The sequence below is a fragment of the Salmo trutta genome, unplaced genomic scaffold (genome assembly GCF_901001165.1).
Source record: "Salmo trutta unplaced genomic scaffold, fSalTru1.1, whole genome shotgun sequence".
Lineage (NCBI taxonomy): Eukaryota > Metazoa > Chordata > Actinopteri > Salmoniformes > Salmonidae > Salmo > Salmo trutta.
Genome location: NW_021822992.1, coordinates 481766 through 508269, shown reverse-complemented (window position 1 = coordinate 508269; position 26504 = coordinate 481766). Strand labels below are relative to the sequence as shown.

The 26504-nt window shown below is 42.0% G+C and overlaps 1 protein-coding gene across 1 annotated transcript in view; it reads left to right on the top strand.

Annotated features, from left to right (window-relative positions):
• LOC115187885 (CUB and sushi domain-containing protein 3-like) overlaps positions 1-26504 on the top strand; it is a 1475978-nt gene that overhangs the window by 1110092 nt on the left and 339382 nt on the right. The window contains 1 exon segment of the mRNA XM_029746934.1: positions 24647-24854. Coding sequence (XP_029602794.1) covers positions 24647-24854 — 208 coding nt within the window.

The window sequence follows — 26504 nt, the reverse complement described above, 5'->3', positions numbered from 1 at the left end:
CATCTGCTAAATGACTAAAATGTAAATGTAAAATGTTAAAGATCAGTGGTTGGCACACAGAAGGGACTTTATCCTCCACTAATCTGCACAACTTTCAGAACAGCAGAAAGTTCTTCTACACATTTTTGGCAGTGGTGTCAAACCTAGTGTCCAAGTCACATGACGTTGTCCATAGCAGTAAGAGATAAACAGTGGTGTCAAACCTAGTGTCCAAGTCACATGACGTTGTCCATAGCAGTAAGAGATAAACAGTGGTGTCAAACCTAGTGTCCAAGTCACATGACGTTGTCCATAGCAGTAAGAGATAAACAGTGGTGTCAAACCTAGTGTCCAAGTCACATGACGTTGTCCATAGCAGTAAGAGATAAACAGTGGTGTCAAACCTAGTGTCCAAGTCACATGACGTTGTCTATAGCAGTAAGAGAAAAACAGTGCGTCCCGAAACACCTTTGCTGCACTGTCAAATCAAATCAAATGTTATTGGTCACATGGTTAGCAGGTGTTAATGCGAGTGTAGAGAAATGCTTGTGCTTCTAGTTCCGACCATGCAGTAATATCTAACAAGTAATCTACCAATTCCACAACAACTACCTTATACACACAAGTGTAAAGGAATGAATAAGAATATGTACATATAAATATATAAATGAGTGATGGCTGAACAGCATAGGCAAGATGCAGTAGATGGTATAGAGTACAGTATATACATATGAGATGAGTAATGTAGGGTATGTAGACATTATATAATATAAAGTGGCTAGTGATAAATTGATTACATCAATTTTTCCATTATTAAAGTGGCTAGAGATTTGAGTCAGTATGTTGGCAGCAGCCACTCAATGTTAGTGATAGATATTTAACAGTCTGATGGCCTTGAGATAGAAGCTGTTTTTCAGTCTCTCGGTCCCAGCTTTGATGCACCTGTACTAACCTCGCCTTCTGGATGATAGCAGGGTGAACAGGCAGTGGCTCGGGTGGTTGTTGTCCTTGATGATCTTTTTGGCGTTCCTGTGACATCAGGGGGTGTAGGTGTCTTGGAGGGCAGGTAGTTTGCCCCCGGTGATGCGTTGTGCAGACCTCACTACCCTCTGGAGAGCCTTCCGGTTATGGGCAGAGCAGCTGCCGTACCAGGCGGTGATACAGCCCGACAGGATGCTCTCGATTGTGGATCTGTAAAAGTTTGTGAGTGTTTTTGGTCCTGAGCTGCAATCAGTGTTGCCTCAGACAGGAGAGACTCCCATCCATCTCTAAGAGCCTGCATCTCTTCCTTTTAAACCTCTTGATATTGGCTGCCTCTGTGTCAAGTAAGATGTTTTCCTGTCCTCAATGCATTGCAGTACCTGCAATTATGCCAGCGGACATGTCATTCAACACAATGCTGCTCACCTCCTTCTTCAGTTGGGAGTAGGGCTGGTTCAGGGGGATGGGGAGACAGGGCTGGTTCAGGGGGATGGGGAGACAGGGCTGGTTCAGGGGGATGGGGAGACAGGGCTGGTTCAGGGGGATGGGGAGACAGGGCTGGTTCAGGGGGATGGGGAGACAGGGCTGGTTCAGGGGTATGGGGATGGGGAGACAGGGCTGGTTCAGGGGGATGGAGAGACGGGGCTGGTTCAGGGGGATGGGGAGACAGGGCTGGTTCAGGGGGATGGAGAGACAGGGCTGGTTCAGGGGGATGGAGAGACAGGGCTGGTTCAGGGGGATGGGGAGACAGGGCTGGTTCAGGGGGATGGAGAGACAGGGCTGGTTCAGGGAGATGGGGATGGGGAGACAGGGCTGGTTCAGGGGGATGGGGAGACAGGGCTTGTTCAGGGGGATGGGGAGACAGGGCTTGTTCAGGGGGATGGGGAGACAGGGCTTGTTCAGGGGGATGGGGAGACAGGGCTGGTTCAGGGGGATGGGGAGACAGGGCTGGTTCAGGGGGATGGAGAGACAGGACTGGTTCAGGGGAATGGGGATGGGGAGACAGGACTGGTTCAGGGGGATGGAGAGACAGGGCTGGTTCAGGGGGATGGGGAGACAGGGCTGGTTCAGGGGGATGGGGATGGGGAGACAGGGCTGGTTCAGGGGGATGGGGAGACAGGGCTGGTTCAGGGGTATGGGGAGACAGGGCTGGTTCAGGGGGATGGAGAGACAGGGCTGGTTCAGGGGGGTGGGGAGACAGGGCTGGTTCAGGGAGATGGGGAGACAGGGCTGGTTCAGGGAGATGGGGATGGGGAGACAGGGCTGGCTCAGGGGGATGGGGAGACAGGGCTGGTTCAGGGGGATGGGGAGACAGGGCTGGTTCAGAGGGATGGGGAGACAGGGCTGGTTCAGGGGGATGGAGAGACAGGGCTGGTTCAGGGGGATGGGGAGACAGGGCTGGTTCAGGGGGATGGGGAGACAGGGCTGGTTCAGGGGGATGGGGAGACAGGGCTGGTTCAGGGGGATGGGGAGACAGGGCTGGTTCAGGGGGATGGGGAGACAGGGCTGGTTCAGGGGGATGGGGAGACAGGGCTGGTTCAGGGGGATGGGGAGACAGGGCTGGTTCAAGGGGATGGGGAGACAGGGCTGGTTCAGGGGGATGGAGAGACAGGGCTGGTTCAGGGGGATGGAGAGACAGGCTGCTGAGCCTGAAGATGCATCTATTGGGCCTGGCTCCAGGCAGGGGCAGGGACAACTGATTCAGTATGAATTAGCTTGCTGAAAGTTTTCCTGCATTGATTATTGGCTAAAAGAGGAGCGAAATGTAAACACTCTGAATTTTCTGTGAAGATAATAAGTAACTAATGTTAGGTGAACAAAATTAGCCTATTTCACTATGGACTAAGCTAACAGGTTAATTTCCACCACTCACGGAACGACACCCTCCTTCCTTTGTGAATTATTGGATTATTATCTTTTCTCTCTCCTGTCTTTCTTTCATTTCGTTTTTGGAAGGCAGATTTATCTTTAGGAACCTGAGACATGATGCTCCACCGACACTCCTCACTCGTAATTTCACTGCTAGCGAGTACTGTTCGCACCCGGTTTGGGCCGGACCGAACCATTTCATGTAAATAGGGGGGGGGTTGGTCAATACAGAGGCTCTTTGGATGTTTACTTTTAACCAAAACCAAGAAAATAAAAAGAAAACGTTATTTTTATTAGTACATTGTAAATAAATATTCTATTAATGATGATAGGTAAATAATTTAATGTTGATTTTTTTGTTTTTTAACCTAATGTTCTAATAATGTTTTAAGGCTCCTGTCAGTCACAGGCCTCACAGGCCCTTAGAATCGTCCTAATTTCTCCCCCCATACGGTGCCCCTGGGTGCAGTGATGCCAATTTAGCAATTTTGTTGCTACATTTAGCAACTTTTCAGACTACCCTGGCAACTTTTTCTTCAAACAGCACCTAGCAACAAATCTAGCTACTTTAAAAAAATATATATTTGGAACTTTTAGCAACTTTTGAAAAGTGACTCAAACGCTAAAATGCATTTTCCCCTCTAAATGACACAAAAACGATGTTTTCTGTCACACGCTCAGTCACAATTGTAAATGAGAACTTGTTCTCAACTTGCCTACCTGGTTAACTAAAGGTGAAATAAAAAAAATAATAAAACAACACACGTGCCCTGCCGCAAAAGTGCATTGTGAGTGACGTCACCAGCAGGCGCTCAGCTCGTCCACAGCCAGCAGCGATTTCAGCAAATTGCAAAATCATTGTTGGCTGACTGCAGCAGCAGTAGCACGGCTTCGACGAGCCAAACCCCAATGGATATAGTTGGTCACGAATGTTTGATCTTGAACAGAATTTACAACATCAATCAACAAGTTTCAATCAAAATTGTACAGCCAGAAGTACAGAAAAGAGTGGGAGTCTGTACCTGAACAAATGTCAAATCATATTTTTTTGTTGCAGAGACGGCCAGTCAATTTGAGTAACGTTATTGTGTATTCTACGTACTGACGCAGTTTTACGTTTTCACGCAATGACATCACAACGTCATTTAGCAACTTTCAGCAACAAATCAACCTGCCTCTAGCAACTCACCCTGAAAATTAGCTGGCAACACTGCCTGGGTGTGAGTAATTATTAAAATTAGCCCACATCACTGCCGTTTTACAGTCTATGGACAATAACTGTGTATTCACTTGATGACAATAATACATTTCTCATTGCACTGTGTTGTTGTAGCCTAGGTAGAAACATGTTCTTGTCTAAAAACGTAGGCCTGGGCCTAATCCATAATGGAAGACTGCATGGTCTGGGCCTAATCCATAGTGGAAGACTGCGTGGTCTGGGCCTAATCCATAGTGGAAGACTGCGTGGCCTGGGCCTAATCCATAGTGGAAGACTGCATGGCCTGGGCCTAATCCATAGTGGAAGACTGCGTGGCCTGGGCCTAATCCATAGTGGAAGACTGCATGGCCTGGGCCTAATCCATAGTGGAAGACTGCGTGGCCTGGGCCTAATCCATAGTGGAAGACTGCATGGCCTGGGCCTAATCCATAATGGAAGACTGCATGGCCTGGGCCTAATCCATAGTGGAAGACTGCATGGCCTGGGCCTAATCCATAATGGAAGACTGCATGGCCTGGGCCTAATCCATAGTGGAAGACTGCATGGCCTGGGCCTAATCCATAGTGGAAGACTGCATGGCCTGGGCCTAATCCATAGTGGAAGACTGCGTGGCCTGGGCCTAATCCATAGTGGAAGACTGCGTGGCCTGGGCCTAATCCATAGTGGAAGACTGCATGGCCTGGGCCTAATCCATAGTGGAAGACTGCATGGCCTGGGCCTAATCCATAGTGGAAGACTGCATGGCCTGGGACCACAGAGCGCAGCCTGGAGGAACGCACTACAGATCTGCCATTTCATCAGCTGTTCATTTATTTTTTTATTGAACTAGTGAATGGCCTAATATCTAGCAAATATACTTGAACTAGTCTGTGTCTTCCAGCTGTAGGCTACGTAAGCCTCTCCGCTATAGGTCATTCCTAAAGCCTCTCCGCTATAGGTCATTCCTCAAGCCTCTCCGCTATAGGCCCTTCATCAAGACTCCCCGCAATAGGTCATTCCTCAAGCCTCTCTGCAAAAGGCCATTCCTCAAGCCTCTCTGCAATAGGTCATTCCTCAAGCCTCTCTGCAATAGGTCATTCCTCAAGCCTCTCTGCAATAGGTCATTCCTCAAGCCTCTCTGCAATAGGTCATTCCTCAAGCCTCTCTGCAAAAGGCCATTCCTCAAGCCTCTCTGCAATAGGTCATTCCTCAAGCCTCTCTGCAATAGGCCATTCCTCAAGCCTCTCTGCAATAGGTCATTCATCAAGCCTCTCTGCAATAGGTCATTCATCAAGCCTCTCTGCAAAAGGTCATTCCTCAAGCCTCTCCACTATAAACCGTTCCTCTGCTCGTGAAATCCCAGGAAAAGCTATAGACTACAAAAGCTATAGGACATTTATTTGTATATGTTTTTAAAACTAGGACTAATAGCCTATTCAGGGAAAGAAGCAGGATTGGGAATGTTGAGGAGAGAGTGCATTGGTGTTATTTTGGCCTGTTATGCCTCCATTGTTCCATTGATGCACTGTAAATATACTGAACAAAAATATAAACACATTTACGTAATTTAGCATACACTCTTATCCAGAGCGACTTACAGTAGTGAATGCATACATTTAATTTATTTTCTTTGTACTGGCCCCCCGTTGGAATCGAACCCACAACCCTGGCGTTGCACACACCAAGCTGGTGTGGCAAACACCATGCTCTACCAACTGAGCCACAGGGAATGGCCAGTGCTTCACACAACATGTAACAATTTCAACAATTCTACTGAGTTACAGTTCATATAAGGAAATATGTCCATTGAAATAAATTCATTAGGCCCTAATCTATGGATTTCAGATGACTGGGCAGGGACACAGCCATGGATGGGCCTGGGAGGGCATAGGCCCACCCACTGGGGAGTCAGGCCCAGCCAATCAGAATATGTTTTCCCCCACAAAAGGTCTTTATTACAGAAATACTCCTCAGTTTCATCAGCTGTCTGAGTGGCTGGTCTCAGACCATCCCGCAGGTGAAGAACCAGGATGTGGAGGTCCTGGGCTGGCATGGTTATACGTCGTGAGGCCAGTTGGACGTACTGCCAAATTCTCTAAAACGACATTGGAGGCAGCTGTGTGCACCTGTGTAATGATCATGCTGTTTAATCAGCTTCTTGATATGCCACACATGTCATGTGAATGGATTATCTTGGCAAAGGAGAAACGCTCACTAACAGGGATGTGAGCAAATTTGTGCACAACAATTTGAGAGAATAAACTTTTGTTTTTCCATATGGAAAATCTCTGGAATCTTTAATTTCAACTCGTGAAACATGGGACCATCAATTTACATGTTGTGTTTATATTTCTGTTCAGTATAGTTGCACAGGACCTACAGAGATGAGCACAGTGGAAATGAAGACCCAAAGGAATTGACAACCTTTAGAAAAATGGAAATCACTTGCAAATCACTTGAGCAAAGAGGCAATGGCATGCTGTAAAAAAGATGTGCAGGCTTAACCGCATTTGTCGTTTATTTGCTCAATTTAAATCCAAGGCACTATACTATTTTCTTCATTGTGCATACATGTTCATTGAAGTATTATTTGCAGTTGTCACTATAACAATGAACACACCCAGAAATCACTGAATGGTCTGAACCAGTATCTGTGCACTACAGACTGAATGGTCTTGTGTTACAATCTCATTAATAGGCAGTGTGCAGTAGGATGTGTTGAATCAGTTGATTGACAGGTGTAGGACTGTAGAACGATACACTTTAGTCTAGTGTGGATGCTCACCAACGTTTTATAGATATGTAGCCTATAGATATGTAGCCTATAGATATAGTTATTGGCTTGGTGGATGGCCATAACTCTGACACAACACAACTAGCGTTATTATCACAACAGAACTATCCTACTAGTAAATATAGCTAGTGTTATTACCACATACCTGATCCTGGTAATGTAGATCAGTTCTGTTAAAACAGACAGATACCTGATCCTGGTAATGTAGATCAGTTCTGTAATTAAAACAGACAGATACCTGATCCTGGTAATGTAGATCAGTTCTGTAATTAAAACAGACAGATACCTGATCCTGGTAATGTAGATCAGTTCTGTTAAAACAGACAGATACCTGATCCTGGTAATGTAGATCAGTTCTGTAATTAAAACAGACAGATACCTGATCCTGGTAATGTAGATCAGTTCTGTAATTAAAACAGACAGATACCTGATCCTGGTAATGTAGATCAGTTCTGTTAAAACAGACAGATACCTGATCCTGGTAATGTAGATCAGTTCTGTAATTAAAACAGACAGATACCTGATCCTGGTAATGTAGATCAGTTCTGTAATTAAAACAGACAGATACCTGATCCTGGTAATGTAGATCAGTTCTGTTAAAACAGACAGATACCTGATCCTGGTAATGTAGATCAGTTCTGTTAAAACAGACAGATACCTGATCCTGGTAATGTAGATCAGTTCTGTAATTAAAACAGACAGATACCTGATCCTGGTAATGTAGATCAGTTCTGTAATTAAAACAGACAGATACCTGATCCTGGTAATGTAGATCAGTTCTGTAATTAAAACAGACAGATACCTGATCCTGGTCATGTAGATCAGTTCTGTTAAAACAGACAGATACCTGATCCTGGTAATGTAGATCAGTTCTGTTAAAACAGACAGATACCTGATCCTGGTAATGTAGATCAGTTCTGTTAAAACAGACAGATACCTGATCCTGGTCATGTAGATCAGTTCTGTAATTAAAGCAGACATATACCTGATCCTGGTAATGTATATCCTAGTAATGTATATCAGTATATTTTGACCAGGGTCCATAGGACACTATATAGGGAATAGGGTGTCATTTGGGACTCAGAACCTTGATCTTATTAGGGGGTTAGAAGTATCACCCGCTAACCCATCCCATGCTGCTGTGATTTACCATAAAGATTCCCGTAGTTTAATTTCCCCTTGTGGTCCCCAAATGTAATTCTTAAAGTAGGGCCTAATGTCTCCTGGTTCTTAATAGAATGGAAGCAAATCATCACAGTACTCCTGTTGTCACAGAACGAACCAAGCCTCTTCACACTGTCTAGTGTGTGTGTGTCTGTATGTGTGTATCCGTGGAGAGTTGTGTTGTCAGTACGGTTGGCAGATAACACTGCATGGCGTCAGCCTGTTTGATGATACGGTCCCTCCGGTCTTCCATTAGGTTGACAATAATTACAGCAGTCCTGCCTCTCTCTCTCTCTGTCTCTCTCTCACGCTCTCTCTCACGCTCTCTCTCTGTCTCTCTCTCACGCTCTCTCTCTGCCTCTCTCTCTGTCTCTCTCACTCTCTTTCTCTCTCTCACTCTCTCTCTCACGCTCTCTCTCACGCTCTCTCTCTGTCTCTCTCTCACGCTCTCTCTCACGCTCTCTCTCTGTCTCTCTCTCACGCTCTCTCTCTGTCTCTCTCTCTGTCTCTCTCTCACGCTCTCTCACGCAGTCACGCTCGCGCGCGCGCGCACGCACGCACGCACGCACGCACACACACACACACACACACACACACACACACACACACACACACACACACACACACACACACACTATACTGCAGGGAGAAGTGTAGTGGTGGCTTGGCTGGGGATTTGGCTGGTAGTCCCGGTCAGCACTGGTCTTTCCCCAGATAAGCAGTTAGGCACTTGCATGGTCCCTCGTGTGCTGAAAAGGGAGGTGGTTTGATTCTACCACTAGTGCTACTGAATGTGTCTCAAATGCCACCCTATTTCTTGTGTGGTGTACTACTGTTTACCAGACCCATAGGGGAATAGGGTGTATTTGGGACCTATACCCTGTTCTACTCTTGGCTCTACTACTACTACTATCTCTACGACTACTACTATCTCTACTACTACTACTATCTCTACTGCTACTAGCTCTACTACTACTACTATCTCTACTACTACTATCTCTACTACTACTACTATCTCTACTGCTACTAGCTCTACTACTACTACTATCTCTACTACTACTAGCTCTACTACTACTATCTCTACTACTACTACTATCTCTACTACTACTACTATCTCTACTACTACTATCTCTACTACTACTACTATCTCTACTGCTACTAGCTCTACTACTACTACTATCTCTACTACTACTACTATCTCTACTGCTACTAGCTCTACTACTACTACTATCTCTACTACTACTACTACTATCTCTACTGCTACTAGCTCTACTACTACTACTATCTCTACTACTACTACTACTATCTCTACTGCTACTAGCTCTACTACTACTACTATCTCTACTACTACTACTACTACTATCTCTACTGCTACTATCTCTACTACTACTACTATCTCTACTACTACTACTACTACTATCTCTACTGCTACTAGCTCTACTACTACTAGCTCTACTACTACTACTACTACTATCTCTACTAATACTATCTCTACTACTACTATCTCTACTACTACCACTATCTCTACTGCTACTACTACTACTATCTCTACTACTAGCTCTACACCTAGCTCTACTGCTACTAGCTCTACTACTACTACTATCTCTACTACTACTAGCTCTACTGCTACTATCTCTACTACAACTAGCTCTACTGCTACTAGCTCTACTACTACTAGCTCTACTACTATCTCTACTACTACTACCTCTACCACTAATAGCTCTACTACTACTAATAGCTCTGCTACTACTAGCTCTACTACTACTACTAGCTCTACTACTAATAGCTCTGCTACTACTAGCTCTACTGCTACTAGCTCTACTACTACTATCTCTACTACTACTATCTCTACTACTAATAGCTCTACTACTACTAGCTCTACTACTACTAGCTCTACAACTAGCTCTACTACCTCTACCACTACTAACTCTACTACTACTAGCTCTACTGCTACTAACTCTACTACAACTAGCTCTACTGCTACTAGCTCTACTACTACTAGCTCTACTACTATCTCTACTACTACTACCTCTACCACTAATAGCTCTACTACTACTAATAGCTCTGCTACTACTAGCTCTACTACTACTACTAGCTCTACTACTACTAACTCTACTACTACTAGCTCTACTGCTACTAGCTCTACTACTACTAGCTCTACTACTAATAGCTCTGCTACTACTAGCTCTACCACTACTAACTCTACTACTACTAGCTCTACTGCTACTAGCTCTAATTCTACTAGCTCTACTACTATCTCTACTACTACTACCTCTACCACTAATAGCTCTACTACTACTAATAGCTCTGCTACTACTAGCTCTACTACTACTACTAGCTCTACTACTACTAGCTCTACTACTACTAGCTCTACTACTACTAGCTCTACAACTAGCTCTACTACCTCTACCACTACTAACTCTACTACTACTAGCTCTACTGCTACTAACTCTACTACTACTAGCTCTGCTACTACTACTAATAACTCTACTACTACTACGACTACTACTACTACTACTACTACTACTACTACTATCTAAACTACTACTAGATCTACTACAACTACTAACTCTACTACTACTAGCTCTACTACTACTACTACTAACTTTACTACTACTATCTAAACTACTACTAGATCTACTACTACTACTAACTATACTACTACTAGTTCTACTACTACTATCTAAACTACTACTAGATCTACTACTACTAGACCTACTACTATTAACTCTACTACTACTACTACTACTAGCTCTACTACTACTAGCTCTACTACTACTACTATCTCTACTACTACTAGCTCCACTAAAAGCTCTACTACTAATAGCGCTACTACTACTAGCTCTGCTACTACTAGCTCTTCTACTACTAGCTCTACTACTAGCTCTACTACTACTAGCTCTACTACTAGCTCTACTACTACTAGCTCTACTACTAACTCTACTACTACTAGCTCTAGTACTAGCTCTACTACTAATAGCTCTACTACTACTAGCTCTACTACTACTATCTCTACTACAACTAGCTCTACTGCTACTAGCTCTACTACTACTAGCTCTGCTACTACTAGCTCTTCTACTACTAGCTCTACTACTAGCTCTACTACTACTAGCTCTACTACTAGCTCTACTACTACTAGCTCTACTACTAACTCTACTACTACTAGCTCTAGTACTAGCTCTACTACTAATAGCTCTACTACTACTAGCTCTACTACTACTATCTCTACTACAACTAGCTCTACTGCTACTAGCTCTACTACTACTAGCTCTACTACTATCTCTACTACTACTAGCTCTGCTACTAGCTCTACTACTAATAGCTCTACTACTACTAGCTCTACTACTACTAGCTCTGCTACTACTAGCTCTACTACTACTAACTCTACTACTATTACTAGTTCTACTACTACTAACTCTACTACTACTACTAGCTCTGCTACTACTAGCTCTACTACTACTAACTCTACTACTACTACTAACTCTACTACTAGCTCTACTACTACTAGCTCTACTTCTACTAACTCTACTACTACTAGCTCTACTACTACTACTAGCTCTACTACTACTAACTCTATTCCTACTACTACTAACTCTACTACTAAAAGCTCTACTACTACTACTAACTATACTACTACTAGTTCTACTACTACTACTATCTAAACTACTTCTAGCTCTACCACTACTAGCTCTACCACTACTAGCTCTACTACTGCTAGCTCTTCTACTACTAGCTCTACTACTTCTACTAGCTCTACTACTACTAGCTCTACTACTAGCTCGCCTACTAGCTCTACTATTAGCTCTACTACTAGCTCTACTACTACTAGCTCTGCTACTACTACTAGCTCTGCTACTACTTATAGCTCTACTACTACTAGCTCTACTACTACTAGCTCTACTACTACTACTAGCTCTACTACTAGTTGCTCTACTACTACTAGCTCTACTTCTACTAGCTCTATTACTAGCTCCACTACTAGCTCTACTACTAATAGCGCTACTGCCAGTAGCTCTACTACTACTACTAGCTCTACTACTAGTTGCTCTACTACTACTAGCTCTACTTCTACTAGCTGTACTACTACCTCTACTACTAGCTCTACAACTACTAGCTCTACTACTAGCTCTACTACTACTAGCTCTGCTACTACTAGCTCTACTACTACTAGCTCTACTACTACTAGCTCTGCTACTAGCTCCACTACTAGCTCTAATACTACTAGCTCTACTACTACTAACTATACTACTACTAGCTCTACTACTAACTCTACTACTACTAACTCTACTACTAACTCTACTACTAACTCTACTACTACTAACTCTACTACTACTAGCTCTACTACTACTACTAGCTCTACGACTACTAGCTCTACTACTACTAGCTCTACTACTACTAACTCTACTACTAGCTCTGCGACTACTAGCACTACTACTACTAGCACTACTACTAGCTCTACTACTACTAGCTCTACTACTAGCTCTACCACTACTAGCTCTACTACTAGCTCTTCTACTACTAGCTCTACTACTTCTACTAGCTCTACTACTACTAGCTCTAATACTAGCTCTACTTCTACTAGCTCTACTACTAGCTCTACTACTAGCTCTACTACAACTAGCTCTGCTACTACTAATAGCTCTACTACTACTAACTGTGCTACTAGCTCTACTACTACTAGCTCTACTACTACTAGCTCTACTACTACTACTAACTCTACTACTAGCTCTGCGACTACTAGCACTACTACTACTAGCACTACTACTAGCTCTACTACTACTAGCTCTACTACTAGCTCTACCACTACTAGCTCTACTACTAGCTCTTCTACTACTAGCTCTACTACTTCTACTAGCTCTACTACTACTAGCTCTAATACTAGCTCTACTTCTACTAGCTCTACTACTAGCTCTACTACTAGCTCTACTACAACTAGCTCTGCTACTACTAATAGCTCTACTACTACTAACTGTGCTACTAGCTCTACTACTACTAGCTCTACTACTACTAGCTCTACTACTACTACTAGCTCTACTACTACTAGCTCTACTACTACTAACTCTGCTACTAGCTCTACTACTAGCTCCACTACTAGCTCTACTACTACTAGCTCTAGTACTACTACTAGCTCTACTACTAGTTGCTCTACTACTACTAGCTCTACTTCTACTAGCTCTACTACTAGCTCCACTACTAGCTCTACTACTAATAGCGCTACTGCTAGTAGCTCTGCTACTACTACTAGCTCTACTACTAGTTGCTCTACTACTACTAGCTCTACTACTACTAGCTCTACTACTATCTCTACTACTACTAGCTCTACTACTACTAGCTCTACTACTAGCTCTACTACAACTAGCTCTGCTACTACTAATAGCTCTACTACTACTAACTGTGCTACTAGCTCTACTACTAGCTCCACTACTAGCTCTACTACTACTAGCTCTAGTACTACTACTAGCTCTACTACTAGTTGCTCTACTACTACTAGCTCTACTTCTACTAGCTCTACTACTAGCTCCACTACTAGCTCTACTACTAATAGCGCTACTGCTAGTAGCTCTGCTACTACTACTAGCTCTACTACTACTTGCTCTACTACTACTAGCTCTACTACTACTAGCTCTACTACTATCTCTACTACTACTAGCTCTACTACTACTAGCTCTACTACTAGCTCTACTACTAGCTCTACTACAACTAGCTCTGCTACTACTAGCTCTACTACTAGCTCTACTACTACTAGCTCTACTACTAGCTCTACTACTACTAGCTCTACTACTAGCTCTACTACTACTAACTGTGCTACTAGCTCTACTACTACTAGCTCTCCTACTACTAGCTCTACTACTACTACTAGCTCTACTACTACTAGCTCTACTACTACTAACTCTGCTACTAGCTCTACTACTAGCTCCACTACTAGCTCTACTACTACTAGCTCTAGTACTACTACTAGCTCTACTACTAGTTGCTCTACTACTACTAGCTCTACTTCTACTAGCTCTACTACTAGCTCTACTACTAGCTCTACTACTAGCTCTACTACTACTAGCTCTACTACTAGCTCTACTACTACTAGCTCTACTACTAGCTCTACTACTAGCTCTACTACTATTAGCTCTGCTACTAGCTCTGCTACTAGCTCTATTACTACTAGCTCTACTACTACTAGCTCTAGTACTAGTTGCTCTACTACTACTAGCTCTACTTCTACTAGCTCTACTACTAGCTCCACTACTAGCTCTACTACTAATAGCGCTACTGCTAGTAGCTCTACTACTACTACTAGCTCTACTACTACTAGCTCTACTACTAGCTCTACTACTACTAGCTCTACTACTACTAGCTCTACTACTACTAGCTCTACTACTAGCTCTACTACTAGCTCTACTACAACTAGCTCTGCTACTACTAGCTCTACTACTAGCTCTACTACTACTAGCTCTACTACTACTAGCTCTACTACTAGCTCTACTACTAGCTCTACTACTACTAGCTCTACTACTAGCTCTACTACTACTAGCTCTACTACTAGCTCTACTACTACTAGCTCTACTACTAGCTCTACTACTAGCTCTACTACTATTAGCTCTGCTACTAGCTCTGCTACTAGCTCTATTACTACTAGCTCTACTACTACTAGCTCTAGTACTAGTTGCTCTACTACTACTAGCTCTACTTCTACTAGCTCTACTACTAGCTCCACTACTAGCTCTACTACTAATAGCGCTACTGCTAGTAGCTCTACTACTACTACTAGCTCTACTACTAGTTGCTCTGCTACTACTAGCTCTTCTACTACTAGCTCTACTACTAGCTCTACTACTAGCTCTACTACTATTAGCTCTGCTACTAGCTCTGCTACTAGCTCTATTACTACTAGCTCTACTGATAGCTCTACTACTACTACTAGCTCTACTACTAGCTCTACTACTAGCTCTGCTGATAGCTCTACTACTACTACTAGCTCTACTACTAGCTCTACTACTAGCTCTACTACTATTAGCTCTGCTACTAGCTCTGCTGATAGCTCTACTACTACTAGCTCTACTACTAGCTCTGCTGATAGCTCTACTACTACTACTAGCTCTACTACTAGCTCTGCTGATAGCTCTACTACTACTACTAGCTCTACTACTAGCTCTACTACTAGCTCTACTACTATTAGCTCTGCTACTAGCTCTGCTACTAGCTCTATTACTACTAGCTCTACTAATAGCTCTACTACTACTAGCTCTACTACTACTAGCTCTGCTACTAGCTCTATTACTACTAGCTGTACTAATAGCTCTACTACTAATAGCTCTACTACTACTAGCTCTACTACTAGTTGCTCTACTACTACTAGCTCTACTTCTACCAACTCTACTACTACTAGCTCTACTACTAGCTCTACTACTAGTTGCTCTACTACTACTAGCTCTACTTCTACCAACTCTACTACTACCTCTACTACTACTAGCTCTACTTCTACTAACTCTACTACTAACTCTACTACTACTAGCTCTGCTAATAGCTCTGCAACTAACTCTACTACTACTAGCTCCTGCTAACACTACTACTAGCTCTACTACTACTAGCTCTACTACTACTAGCTCCTGCTAACACTACTACTAGCTCTACTACTACTAGCTCTACTACTACTAGCTCTACTACTAGCTCTGCTAATAGCTCTGCAACTAACTCTACTACTACTAGCTCCTGACATGCTATCTATCTAATATGCTATCTATCTGACATGCTATCTATCTAATATGCTATCTATCTATATATATGGCATGCTATCTATCTATATATATGGCATGCTATCTATCTATATATATGGCATGCTATCTATCTAACATGGTATCTATCTGATATGTTATCTATCTAACATGCTATCTATCTGACATGATACAGTATGTATCTAACATGCTATCTATCTGACATGATACAGTATGTATCTAACATGCTATCTATATATCTGACATGCTATCTGGAAGGTTCTCAATCTTTGTGCATTCCTAAACTCAGCAGGCTATATTTCAGTTGGATATATTTCAGTTGGATATATTTCAGTTGGATTCTCAGGTGCTGCTATTATGATGATATTCTTTACCACAAGGAGGTCGAAGAAATTGTCTTTATTGCTCCGAGACAGGATTGTGTCAAGGCACAGATCTGGGGAAGGGTAAAAAAAAACATTTCTGCAGAATTGAAGGCCCCCAAGAGCACAGTGGCCTCCATCATTCTTACATGGAAGAAGTTTGGACCCACCAAGATTCTTCCTAGAGCTGGCCAGCCGGCCAAACTGAGCAACCGAGGGAGAAGGGCCTTGGTCAGGGAGGTGACCAACAACCCGATGGTCACTCTGACAGAGCTCCCTAATTCCTCTGTGGAGATGGGAGAATCTTCCAGAGAAGGACAACAATCTCAGAAGCACTCCACCAAAAAGGCCTTTATCGTAGAGAGGCAAGACGGAAGCCACTTCCCAGTAAAAGGCACTTGAAAGCCCACTTAGAGTTTGCTAAAAGGCACCTAAAGACTCTCAGACCATATGAAACAAGATTCTTTGGTCTGATGAAACCAAGATTAAACTCTTTGGCCTGAATGCCAAGCATCATGTCTGGAGGAAACATTGTACCATCCCTACGTTGAAGCATGGTGGTGGCAGCATCATGCTGTGGGGATGTTTTTCAGCGGCAGGGACTGAGAGACTAGTCAGGATCGGGGGAAAGATGAACAGAGCAAAGTACAGAGAGAACCTTGGTGAAAACCTGTTCCAGAGCACTCAGGACCTCAGACGGGTGAAGGTTCACCTCCCAACAAGACAACGACCCCAAGCATACAGCCAAGACAACACAGGAGTGGCTTCGGGACAAGTCTCTGAATGTCCTTGAGTGGCTCAACCAGAGCCTGGACTTTAACCCCATCAAACATCTCTGGATAGACCTGAAAATAGCTGTGCAGCGACGCTCCCCATCCAACCTGACAGAGCTTGAGAGGATTTGCAGAGAAGAATGGGAGAAACTCCCCAAATACAGGTTTGTAGTGTCATACCCAAGAAGACTTGAGGCTGTAATCACTGCCAAAGGTGCTTCAACAAAGTACTGAGTAAAGGGTCTGAATACTTATGTAAATGTTATATTTTATAAAAAAATATATATATTATGCTAAAATAGCAGTTTTTACATTTTAGTCATTTAGCAGACGCTCTTATCCAGAGCGACTTACAGTAGTGAATGCATACATTTCATACATTTTCTTTTTTTTTCCTTCTCTGCTGGCCCCCCGTGGGAATCAAACCCACAACCCTGGTGTTACAAACACCATGCTCAACAAACTCAGCCACAGGGATGCATAACGCTTTATCATTATGTGGTATTGTGTATAGATTGATGAGGGGGAAAACCCCCCGATATAATCCATTTTTGAATAAGACTGTAATGTTACAAAATGTGGAAAAAAAAGTAATGGGGTTTGAATACTTTCCGAATGCACTGTATGGATAGAATCTCATCCCTTTGACCAATAGTCTGATGCCTAACAGGGGATTGTTCCATGGTTTTCCTTATGTCCCCGGCTGCCTTGGCAGCTCTGACAGCCCGGGACCAGAGTACATAACTATCAAAGGATTCTGCTGGCAAGGCCCAGTGTCACATATTAGTCTTAAATGATATGAAAACTGTGAAAGCCCTGCCAAAGCCCATAAAATTGTCAGAGACTCCAGTCACCCAAGTCATAGACTGTTTTCTTTGTTACCGCATGGCAAGTGGTACTGGAGTGCCAAGTCAGCTTCTACCACCAAGCCATAAGACTGCTGAACAATTAATCAAATGGCCACCCAGACTATTTACATTGGCTCCCCCCCCCCCCATTTGTTTTCTACACTGCTGTACTCGCTGTTTATTATCTATACATAGTAATTTCACACTTACCTACATGTTCAAATTACCTCTAACCTGTACCCCTGCACACTGACTCGGTACCGGTACCTCCTGTATATAACCTCCACATTGACTCGGTACCGGTACCCCCTGTATATAACCTCCACATTGACTCTGTACTGGTACCCCCTGTATATAACCTCCACATTGACTCGGTACCGGTACCCCCTGTATATAACCTCCACATTGACTCTGTACCGGTACCCCCTGTATATAACCTCCACATTGACTCGGTACCGGTACCCCCTGTATATAACCTCCACATTGACTCTGTACCGGTACCCCCTGTATATAGCCTCCACATTGACTCTGTACCGGTACCCCCTGTATATAGCCTCCACATTGACTCTGTACCGGTACCCCCTGTATATAGCCTCCACATTGACTCTGTACCGGTACCTCCTGTATATAGCCATGTTATTGTGTTACTTTTTATTTATTTTTTTAACTTTAGATTAGTCAGTAAATATTTTCTTAACTCTTCTTGAACTGCACTTTTGGTTAATTAAGGGCTCGTAAGTAAGCATTTCACGGTAAGGTCTACACTTGTTGTATTTGGCGCATGTTACAAATAAAGTTTGATTTGATCATTCGAATTCTCTGTGAAAAAGAGAAAGCGGTGGTAGCAGCAGATAAGCAATAAGCAATCATTTCAAGTATTTTACTGAGTTACAGTTCATAGAAGGAAATCAGTCAATTGAAATAAATTCATTATGGCCCTAATCTATGGAGTTCACATGACTGGGCAGTGGCACAGCCAGGCGTAGGCCTGGGAGGGCATAGGCCCACTCACTTGGGAGACAGGCCCACCCACTGTGGTGTCAAGCCCAGCCAATCAGAATGAAATTTTCCCCACAAAAGGGCTTATAACATTACAGAAATACTCCTCAGCATCTCCCCTCCCCCTCCTCAGATGATCCCGCAGGTGAAGAAGCCGGATGTGGAGGTCCTGGGCTGGCATGGTTACACGTGGTCTGCGGTTGTGAGGCCGTTAGAGAAATGAACATTAATTTCTCTGGCAACAGCTCTGTTGGACAATTCTGCAGTCAGCATGCCAAATGCACGCTCCCTCAAAACTTGAGACATTGTGTGACAAAACTGCACAGTTTAGAGTGGCCTTTTATTCTCCCCAGCACAAGGTGCATCTGTGTAATGATCATGCTGTTTAATCAGCTTATTGATATGCCACAGCTGTCAGGTGGATGGATTATCTTGGCAAATGAAACAATTTTGTGCGTATGGACATTTTCTGGGATCTTTTATTTCAGCTCATGAAAAATGGGACTAACATTTTACATGTTGCGTTTATATTTTTGTTCGGTACAGATGGAGGGAGAGAGAGGGGTAGAGAGAGAGAGAGGGGTAGAGAGAGAGAGAGAGAGGGGTAGAGAGAGAGAGAGAGAGGGGTAGAGAGAGAGAGAGAGAGAGGGGTAGAGAGAGAGAAGGGTAGAGAGAAGGGTAGAGAGAAGGGTAGAGAGAGGAGAGAGAGAGAGAGAGAGAGAGAGAGAGAGAGAGAGAGAGAGAGAGAGAGAGAGAGAGAGAGAGAGAGAGAGAGAGAGAGAGAGAGAGAGAGAGAGACATGGTATGCTGCATTATTAGCATTCAGCTGGTGTGTGATATTCTGCACAATGAAAACACACAATTTCACAGCGTTAAAGGCTATGTTCTAGTCAACACTCTATGTTTCTCTCCTGCTAACCTTAGCAATCATTGAGAACCCCAATGATAAATTGCAGGTTGTTAGAAAGGAGACGAGGAAACCTTATTACGTTGATTTTGAACCTCAGAGATTCTGGATGAAGAAACAGTCTGATTTGACGCAGAAGTTCTGTACTATATGTTGGTTTTGTGTATATTAACATTGTTACAGTGTTATATTTCAGCAATATGGCACGAGGCGGTGTGGTATGTGGCCGATATACCATGGCTAAACTCCCTAGGTGCCTTATTTGCTATTATAAACTGGTTACCAACGGAATTAGAGCAGTAAAAATACATGTTTTGTCATACCAGTGGCGTACGGTCTGATATACCATGGCTGTCAGCCAATCAGCATTCGGGGCTTGAACCACCCAGTATATAATACCTTTTAGAAAACGGGTAGTTTGGATCCTTGATTTTGATTAGCTAAAATAACCCATCAGCACGTATTCTATATTACCATGTGTATATTCATGTGTTCTCATTGGTTTTGCAGTGTTTCTATTAGTGCTGTAGTAACAGTAGATGTTAGTGTTTCTATTAGTGCTGTAGTAACAGTAGATGTTAGTGTTTCTATTAGTGCTGTAGTAACAGTAGATGTTAGTGTTTCTATTAGTGCTGTAATAACAGTAGATGTTAGTGTTTCTATTAGTGCTGTAATAACAGTAGATGTTAGTGTTTCTATTAGTGCTGTAATAACAGTAGATGTTAGTGTTTCTATTACTGCTGTAGTATCAGTAGATGTTAGTGTTTCTATTAGTACTGTAGTAACAGTAGATGATAGTGTTTCTATTAGTGCTGTAGTAACAGTAGATGTTAGTGTTTCTATTAGTGCTGTAGTAACAGTAGATGTTAGTGTTTCTATTACTGCTGTAGTATCAGTAGATGTTAGTGTTTCTATTAGTACTGTAGTAACAGTAGATGATAGTGTTTCTATTAGTGCTGTAGTAACAGTAGATGTTAGTGTTTCTATTAGTGCCGTAATAACAGTAGATGTTAGTGTTTCTATTAGTGCTGTAATAACAGTAGATGTTAGTGTTTCTATTAGTGCTGTAGTAACAGTAGATGTTAGTGTTTCTATTAGTGCTGTAGTAACAGTAGATGTTAGTGTTTCTATTAGTGCTGTAATAACAGTAGATGATAGTGTTTCTATTAGTACTGTAGTAACAGTAGATGTTAGTGTTTCTATTAGTGCTGTAGTAACAGTAGATGTTAGTGTTTCTATTAGTGCTGTAATAACAGTAGATGTTAGTGTTTCTATTAGTGCTGTAATAACAGTAGATGTTAGTGTTTCTATTAGTGCTGTAATAACAGTAGATGTTAGTGTTTCTATTACTGCTGTAGTATCAGTAGATGTTAGTGTTTCTATTAGTACTGTAGTAACAGTAGATGATAGTGTTTCTATTAGTGCTGTAGTAACAGTAGATGTTAGTGTTTCTATTAGTGCTGTAGTAACAGTAGATGTTAGTGTTTCTATTACTGCTGTAGTATCAGTAGATGTTAGTGTTTCTATTAGTACTGTAGTAACAGTAGATGATAGTGTTTCTATTAGTGCTGTAGTAACAGTAGATGTTAGTGTTTCTATTAGTGCCGTAATAACAGTAGATGTTAGTGTTTCTATTAGTGCTGTAATAACAGTAGATGTTAGTGTTTCTATTAGTGCTGTAATAACAGTAGATGTTAGTGTTTCTATTAGTGCTGTAATAACAGTAGATGTTAGTGTTTCTATTAGTGCTGTAATAACAGTAGATGTTAGTGTTTCTATTAGTGCTGTAGTAACAGTAGATGTTAGTGTTTCTATTAGTACTGTAGTAACAGTAGATGTTAGTGTTTCTATTCGTGCTGTATTAACAGTAGATGTTAGTGTTTCTATTAGTGCTGTATTAACAGTAGATGTTAGTGTTTCTATTAGTGCTGTAATAACAGTAGATGTTAGTGTTTCTATTAGTGCTGTAGTAACAGTAGATGTTAGTGTTTCTATTAGTGCTGTAGTAACAGTAGATGTTAGTGTTTCTATTAGTGCTGTAGTAACAGTAGATGTTAGTGTTTCTATTAGTGCTGTATTAACAGTAGATGTTAGTGTTTCTATTAGTGCTGTAATAATGTTGATAATCACTGCATCTCGTGTTGATAATCACTACATCTCATGTTGATAGTGTAGTGTACACTATGATAATCACTGCATCTCATGTTGATAATCACTACATCTCGTGTTGATAATCACTACATCTCATGTTGATAGTGTAGTGTACACTATGATAATCACTACATCTCATGTTGATAATCACTACATCTCATGTTGATAGTGTGCTGTACACTATGATAATCACTACATCTCCAAATAAGCACCCAGACTGGAGACAGTTCTGTTGAGCTGTGATAGATTCACAGGGTCTCACAGGGAAAGAATCAGCAATAAATATAAAATGTAAAGTAATATGCGATAATTTTGACATAAAACATAAATTGTGATAACGCTGCAAATATGGAAAAAGACCTTCACAGCTTGTTTCCCCAAAGCAAGCGATGATGATGATGATGATGGCGATGATAATGATGATGATGATGATGATAACCCCAGCCTACAGGAATAATTTGGTGAAGAGCACAATGCTGATGTAGAAGCTATCTAAACCATCTGCAGGCAACAGATCTTACAGTGCTTTGTCCCCGTTCATTACTGCTGGTGATTAGAGAAGGACTAAAGGAAACAAAAAGAACATCATAAACAATGTGATAGCTGGAGGTCACTAAACTTTACAGCTTTACTACATACTATCTGTGGTCTGAAAGAAGCGTTTTGAAGCTGAGTTCAGAGTCAATCGTATTACCGTAGTTTCCCTGCTGCTGTGTCTACCAGATGGAATTCCATCCTCTGGCTTGTTTTAAAAGCAGTCACCAATCTGAATCAACAAAGCCTCCAGACTCTACTTGAAGCCCCAAGGACACAAGGAGCTCTGCTTATCACCAAGGGAATGGAGATAGCTGTTGGAGTTAGTGGACATTTTGGACCCTTTTTGTCCAGGCCGCCGACGTTACTCAAAGGGGGGAGAAAGTCGTGACACTCAGTGCTGCCCTTCCTTGTGTGCTGTCACTCAACTATCATCTGCAGAGTGTACTGAGCACAAGTCGTCGCCTAGTCAGTCTAGTAAAAATCACTGCAGCAGTCACTCAAACGCCGATTTTGAAATGTAACCTTTCCGCAACAGAAATGTTCTCTGTCTTACGGGCACAGGATGTCATTTGCTACTTGTTACAGGAAATTATATTTCTGTTAAAGTGTCCAGATCAGTAAGTATATTTTCTGGATAAAGGTCATTACGTTTGATATATAGGACACTTTAGTAGTGCGGTTATTGAATAGTTGTCAGTCATTTAGGGTTTAAATTCATGCTTGTCATTTATCTTCCCTCATCTACAGATTCTGTTTGCGTGACAGAATGAAGTGAAATATAGACAACGTCTGCCACAAAATACCATGCACTTTAAAATGTTATGTTCGATTTTTTTATATCCTGTACAATGACTTTTATTAATGTAAACTGTCTACATTTTAAAAGGAAATGTATTTTGATTTAAATAGTGCCTGATGTGTGTTCTTTCATACAAGAGTCTCTTCAAATCATTTACAAGGTTTATAGACCTAACCCACAGCAGGCTGAAAGCCATTGCCAAAAGGGACTTGAGACTTGACTTAGACTTGGCCCTAAAAGACTTGAGACTTGACTTAGACTTGGCCCTAAAAGACTTGAGACTTGACTTAGACTTGGCCCTAAAAGACTTGAAACTTGACTTAGACTTGGCCCTAAAAGACTTGAGGCTTGACTTAGACTTGGCCCTAAAAGACTTGAGACTTGACTTAGACTTGGCCCTAAAAGACTTGAAGCTTGACTTAGACTTGGCCCTAAAAGACTTGAGACTTGACTTAGACTTGGCCCTAAAAGACTTGAGGCTTGACTTAGACTTGGCCCTAAAAGACTTGTGAACATCTTTGTTGGTATGTTATAGAGACCTCATCATAATGTGGCTCAGATGCTGTGTTCTTCAAGCGCCTGCTCACTTATTGAGGCCAAGAACATAAAGATGACATTCCAATATACTAGAATATCACTTAGAACGCGTGGCCAACACCGGAACACTTAGAACACCGGAACCCAGATGTTTCATTCTATGTGGTCTGTTAATGTAGAATCTAGATATTGGAACAGAATGGTTTGAAATCTGTTGTGGTTGTCTGAGTCTTCTGACGAACCAAAGGTTTCTGAACCCCTCAGACCAGAAGGAGAAGAGCAGGCAGGGGGCTTGGAACACAGACAATTGATCATGTAAATCAGGATACCTTGGACTGTTATCCATGCTGTCAAATCCTTACTAGCTAGCATACAACTTTGAATACGTATAGCCAAATACATTGCTTCATTCTTAGTATTATTCTAGTCTACATATTGGAACAGAGCCAACAGATTAATTGATATTAAACGTATGTGTTCTTCTGTTTGTTTGACAGCTGAGCAGTGGCGCGAAGTACTTAAGTAAAAATACTTGAAAGTACTAGATAAGTCGTTTTTTGGTGTATCTGTACTTTACTTTACCATTTATATTTTTCACAACGTTTGCTTTTACTACATTCCTAAAGAGAATAATACATACACACATTTTCCCTGACACCCAAAAGTACTCATTACATTTTGAATGCTTAGCAGAATAGAAAAATCGTCCAATTCACACACTTATCAAGAGAACATCCCTGGTCATCTCTATTGCCTCAGATCTTACGGATTCACTAAACACACATGCTTTGTTTGCAAATGACGTCCGAGTGTTGGAGTGTTCCCCTGGCTATCTGTAAAACATAAAAATTGTACCGTCTGGTTTGCTTAATATAAGCACTTTGAAATTATTGATTTATACTTTTTACTTTTGATACTTAAGTGAATTTCACTTTTACTTGAGTCATTTTCTATTAAGCTATTTGACTTTCTACTCAAGTATGACAGTTGGGTACTTTTTCCCCCCCCCCCACCACTGCAGCTGAGGACACGTGTGGAGGTACGCTAAGGGGGTCCAGTGGGGTCATCTCCAGCCCTGAATCCCTCAGTGACCTCTCCAACGCTGGGGAATGTAAGTGGACGGTGCTGGCTGACCCTGGAGACACCATCTCACTGGTATTCACTGACTTCCAGATGGAGGACAAACACGACTATCTGGAGGTAGAAGGATCAGAGCCGCCCACTATCTGGTGAGTCAGGATTGTTTATGTTTATTTAATTAACACTTGACTTATCTAAAGCCAACTGATGTAATAATAATTATAATTAGGTGTGTTCTTATATTTGTCCTGTTTCACACACATATACAAGTGTGTTTTATACTCTTGTGTGAAATGGAAATGTGATTTTTGCATATTTCATTTCCCTATGAGACACCCTCGGAGAGTGGGGTCACGGTCAGGGTCTGCCGTTATCAACGGCTACCCTGGAGAAATGTAGGGTTAAGTGCCTTGCTCAAGGGCACGTCGACAGATCACCTCACCTTGGTTATACCTATAATGTGTTTGAGAAACACAACTGTCTGGAGGTAGAAATATCAGAGCCACACAGTATCTGGTGAGTCAGGATTCTGGAATATCTACAGTACCAGTCAAAAGTTTGGACACACCTACTCATTCCAGGGTTTTTCTTTATTTATACTATTTTCTACATTGTAGAGTAATAGTGAAGACATTAAAACTATGAAATAACACATATGGAATCATGTATTAACCAAAAAAAGTGTTAAACAAATAAAAATAAATTGTATATTTGAGATTCTTAAAAGCAGCCACCCTTTGCCTTGATGACAGCTTTGCACACTCTTGGCATTCTCCCTGAGAAATACAGGTTCACTGTCACACCCTGACCTTAGAGACGTTTATTTTCCTCTAGTTTGGATAGGTCAGGGTGTGATGTGGGGTGGGCAATCTAGTTTTTCTATTTCTTTGTTTTGGCTGAGTGTGGTTTCCAATCAGAGGCAGCTGTCCATCGTTGTCTCTGATTGGGAACCATACTTAGGCAGCCCTTTCTCCCTCCTTGAGTTGTGGGATCTTGTTTTGTGTAGCTGACTTTGAGCAGCCCCAGAGCGTCACGTTTCTTTCTGTTTTAACTGTTTATTGTCTTGTTCGGTTTTCTTCAATAAAGTATGTGGAATTACCGGTACGCTGCGCCTTGGCTGATCTATGACAGGGAGTTTGAGGACAGTGAACGTGATATTCACTCTATCCAATCAGAACAACAGGATCAACGTACAGCCCGCCTTTCTCTTTACAGACAGCCAGTTGAGTTATTTGGACCACATAGAACCTCGCACACGACTGATATGAGAAAGATCCTGGCACCACAACGTTTTTTTTCCCTTTAGATCACGGAAAATTACAACAACAACAGAAAATACTCTGATCATAATCGGATTCAGATAATTGTCCACATTTGTTATGATACTCATTTTGTCCGACTACTAGGCACACCCCTACTACAGACGTTTTGGTGAGAACACCGTATTTTCGGGATGTCTCCTGGTCTGACAAACAGCGCTGGTAGCTTTGCTACTTTCCACCGTAGATGCGGAAGGGCGACATAGGAGGATGTATTGGATTGAGACACAGCCCACGCAAACAAACAGATATCTCTAGTTTAAACAGATATCTCTAGTTTAAACAGATATCTCTAGTTCAAACAGATATCTCTAGTTTAAACAGATATCTCTAGTTTAAACAGATATCTCTAGTTTAAACAGATATCTCTAGTTTAAACAGATATCTCCAATTCAAACAGATATCTCTAGTTTAAACAGATATCTCTAGTTTAAACAGATATCTCTAGTTCAAACAGATATCTCTAGTTTAAACAGATAT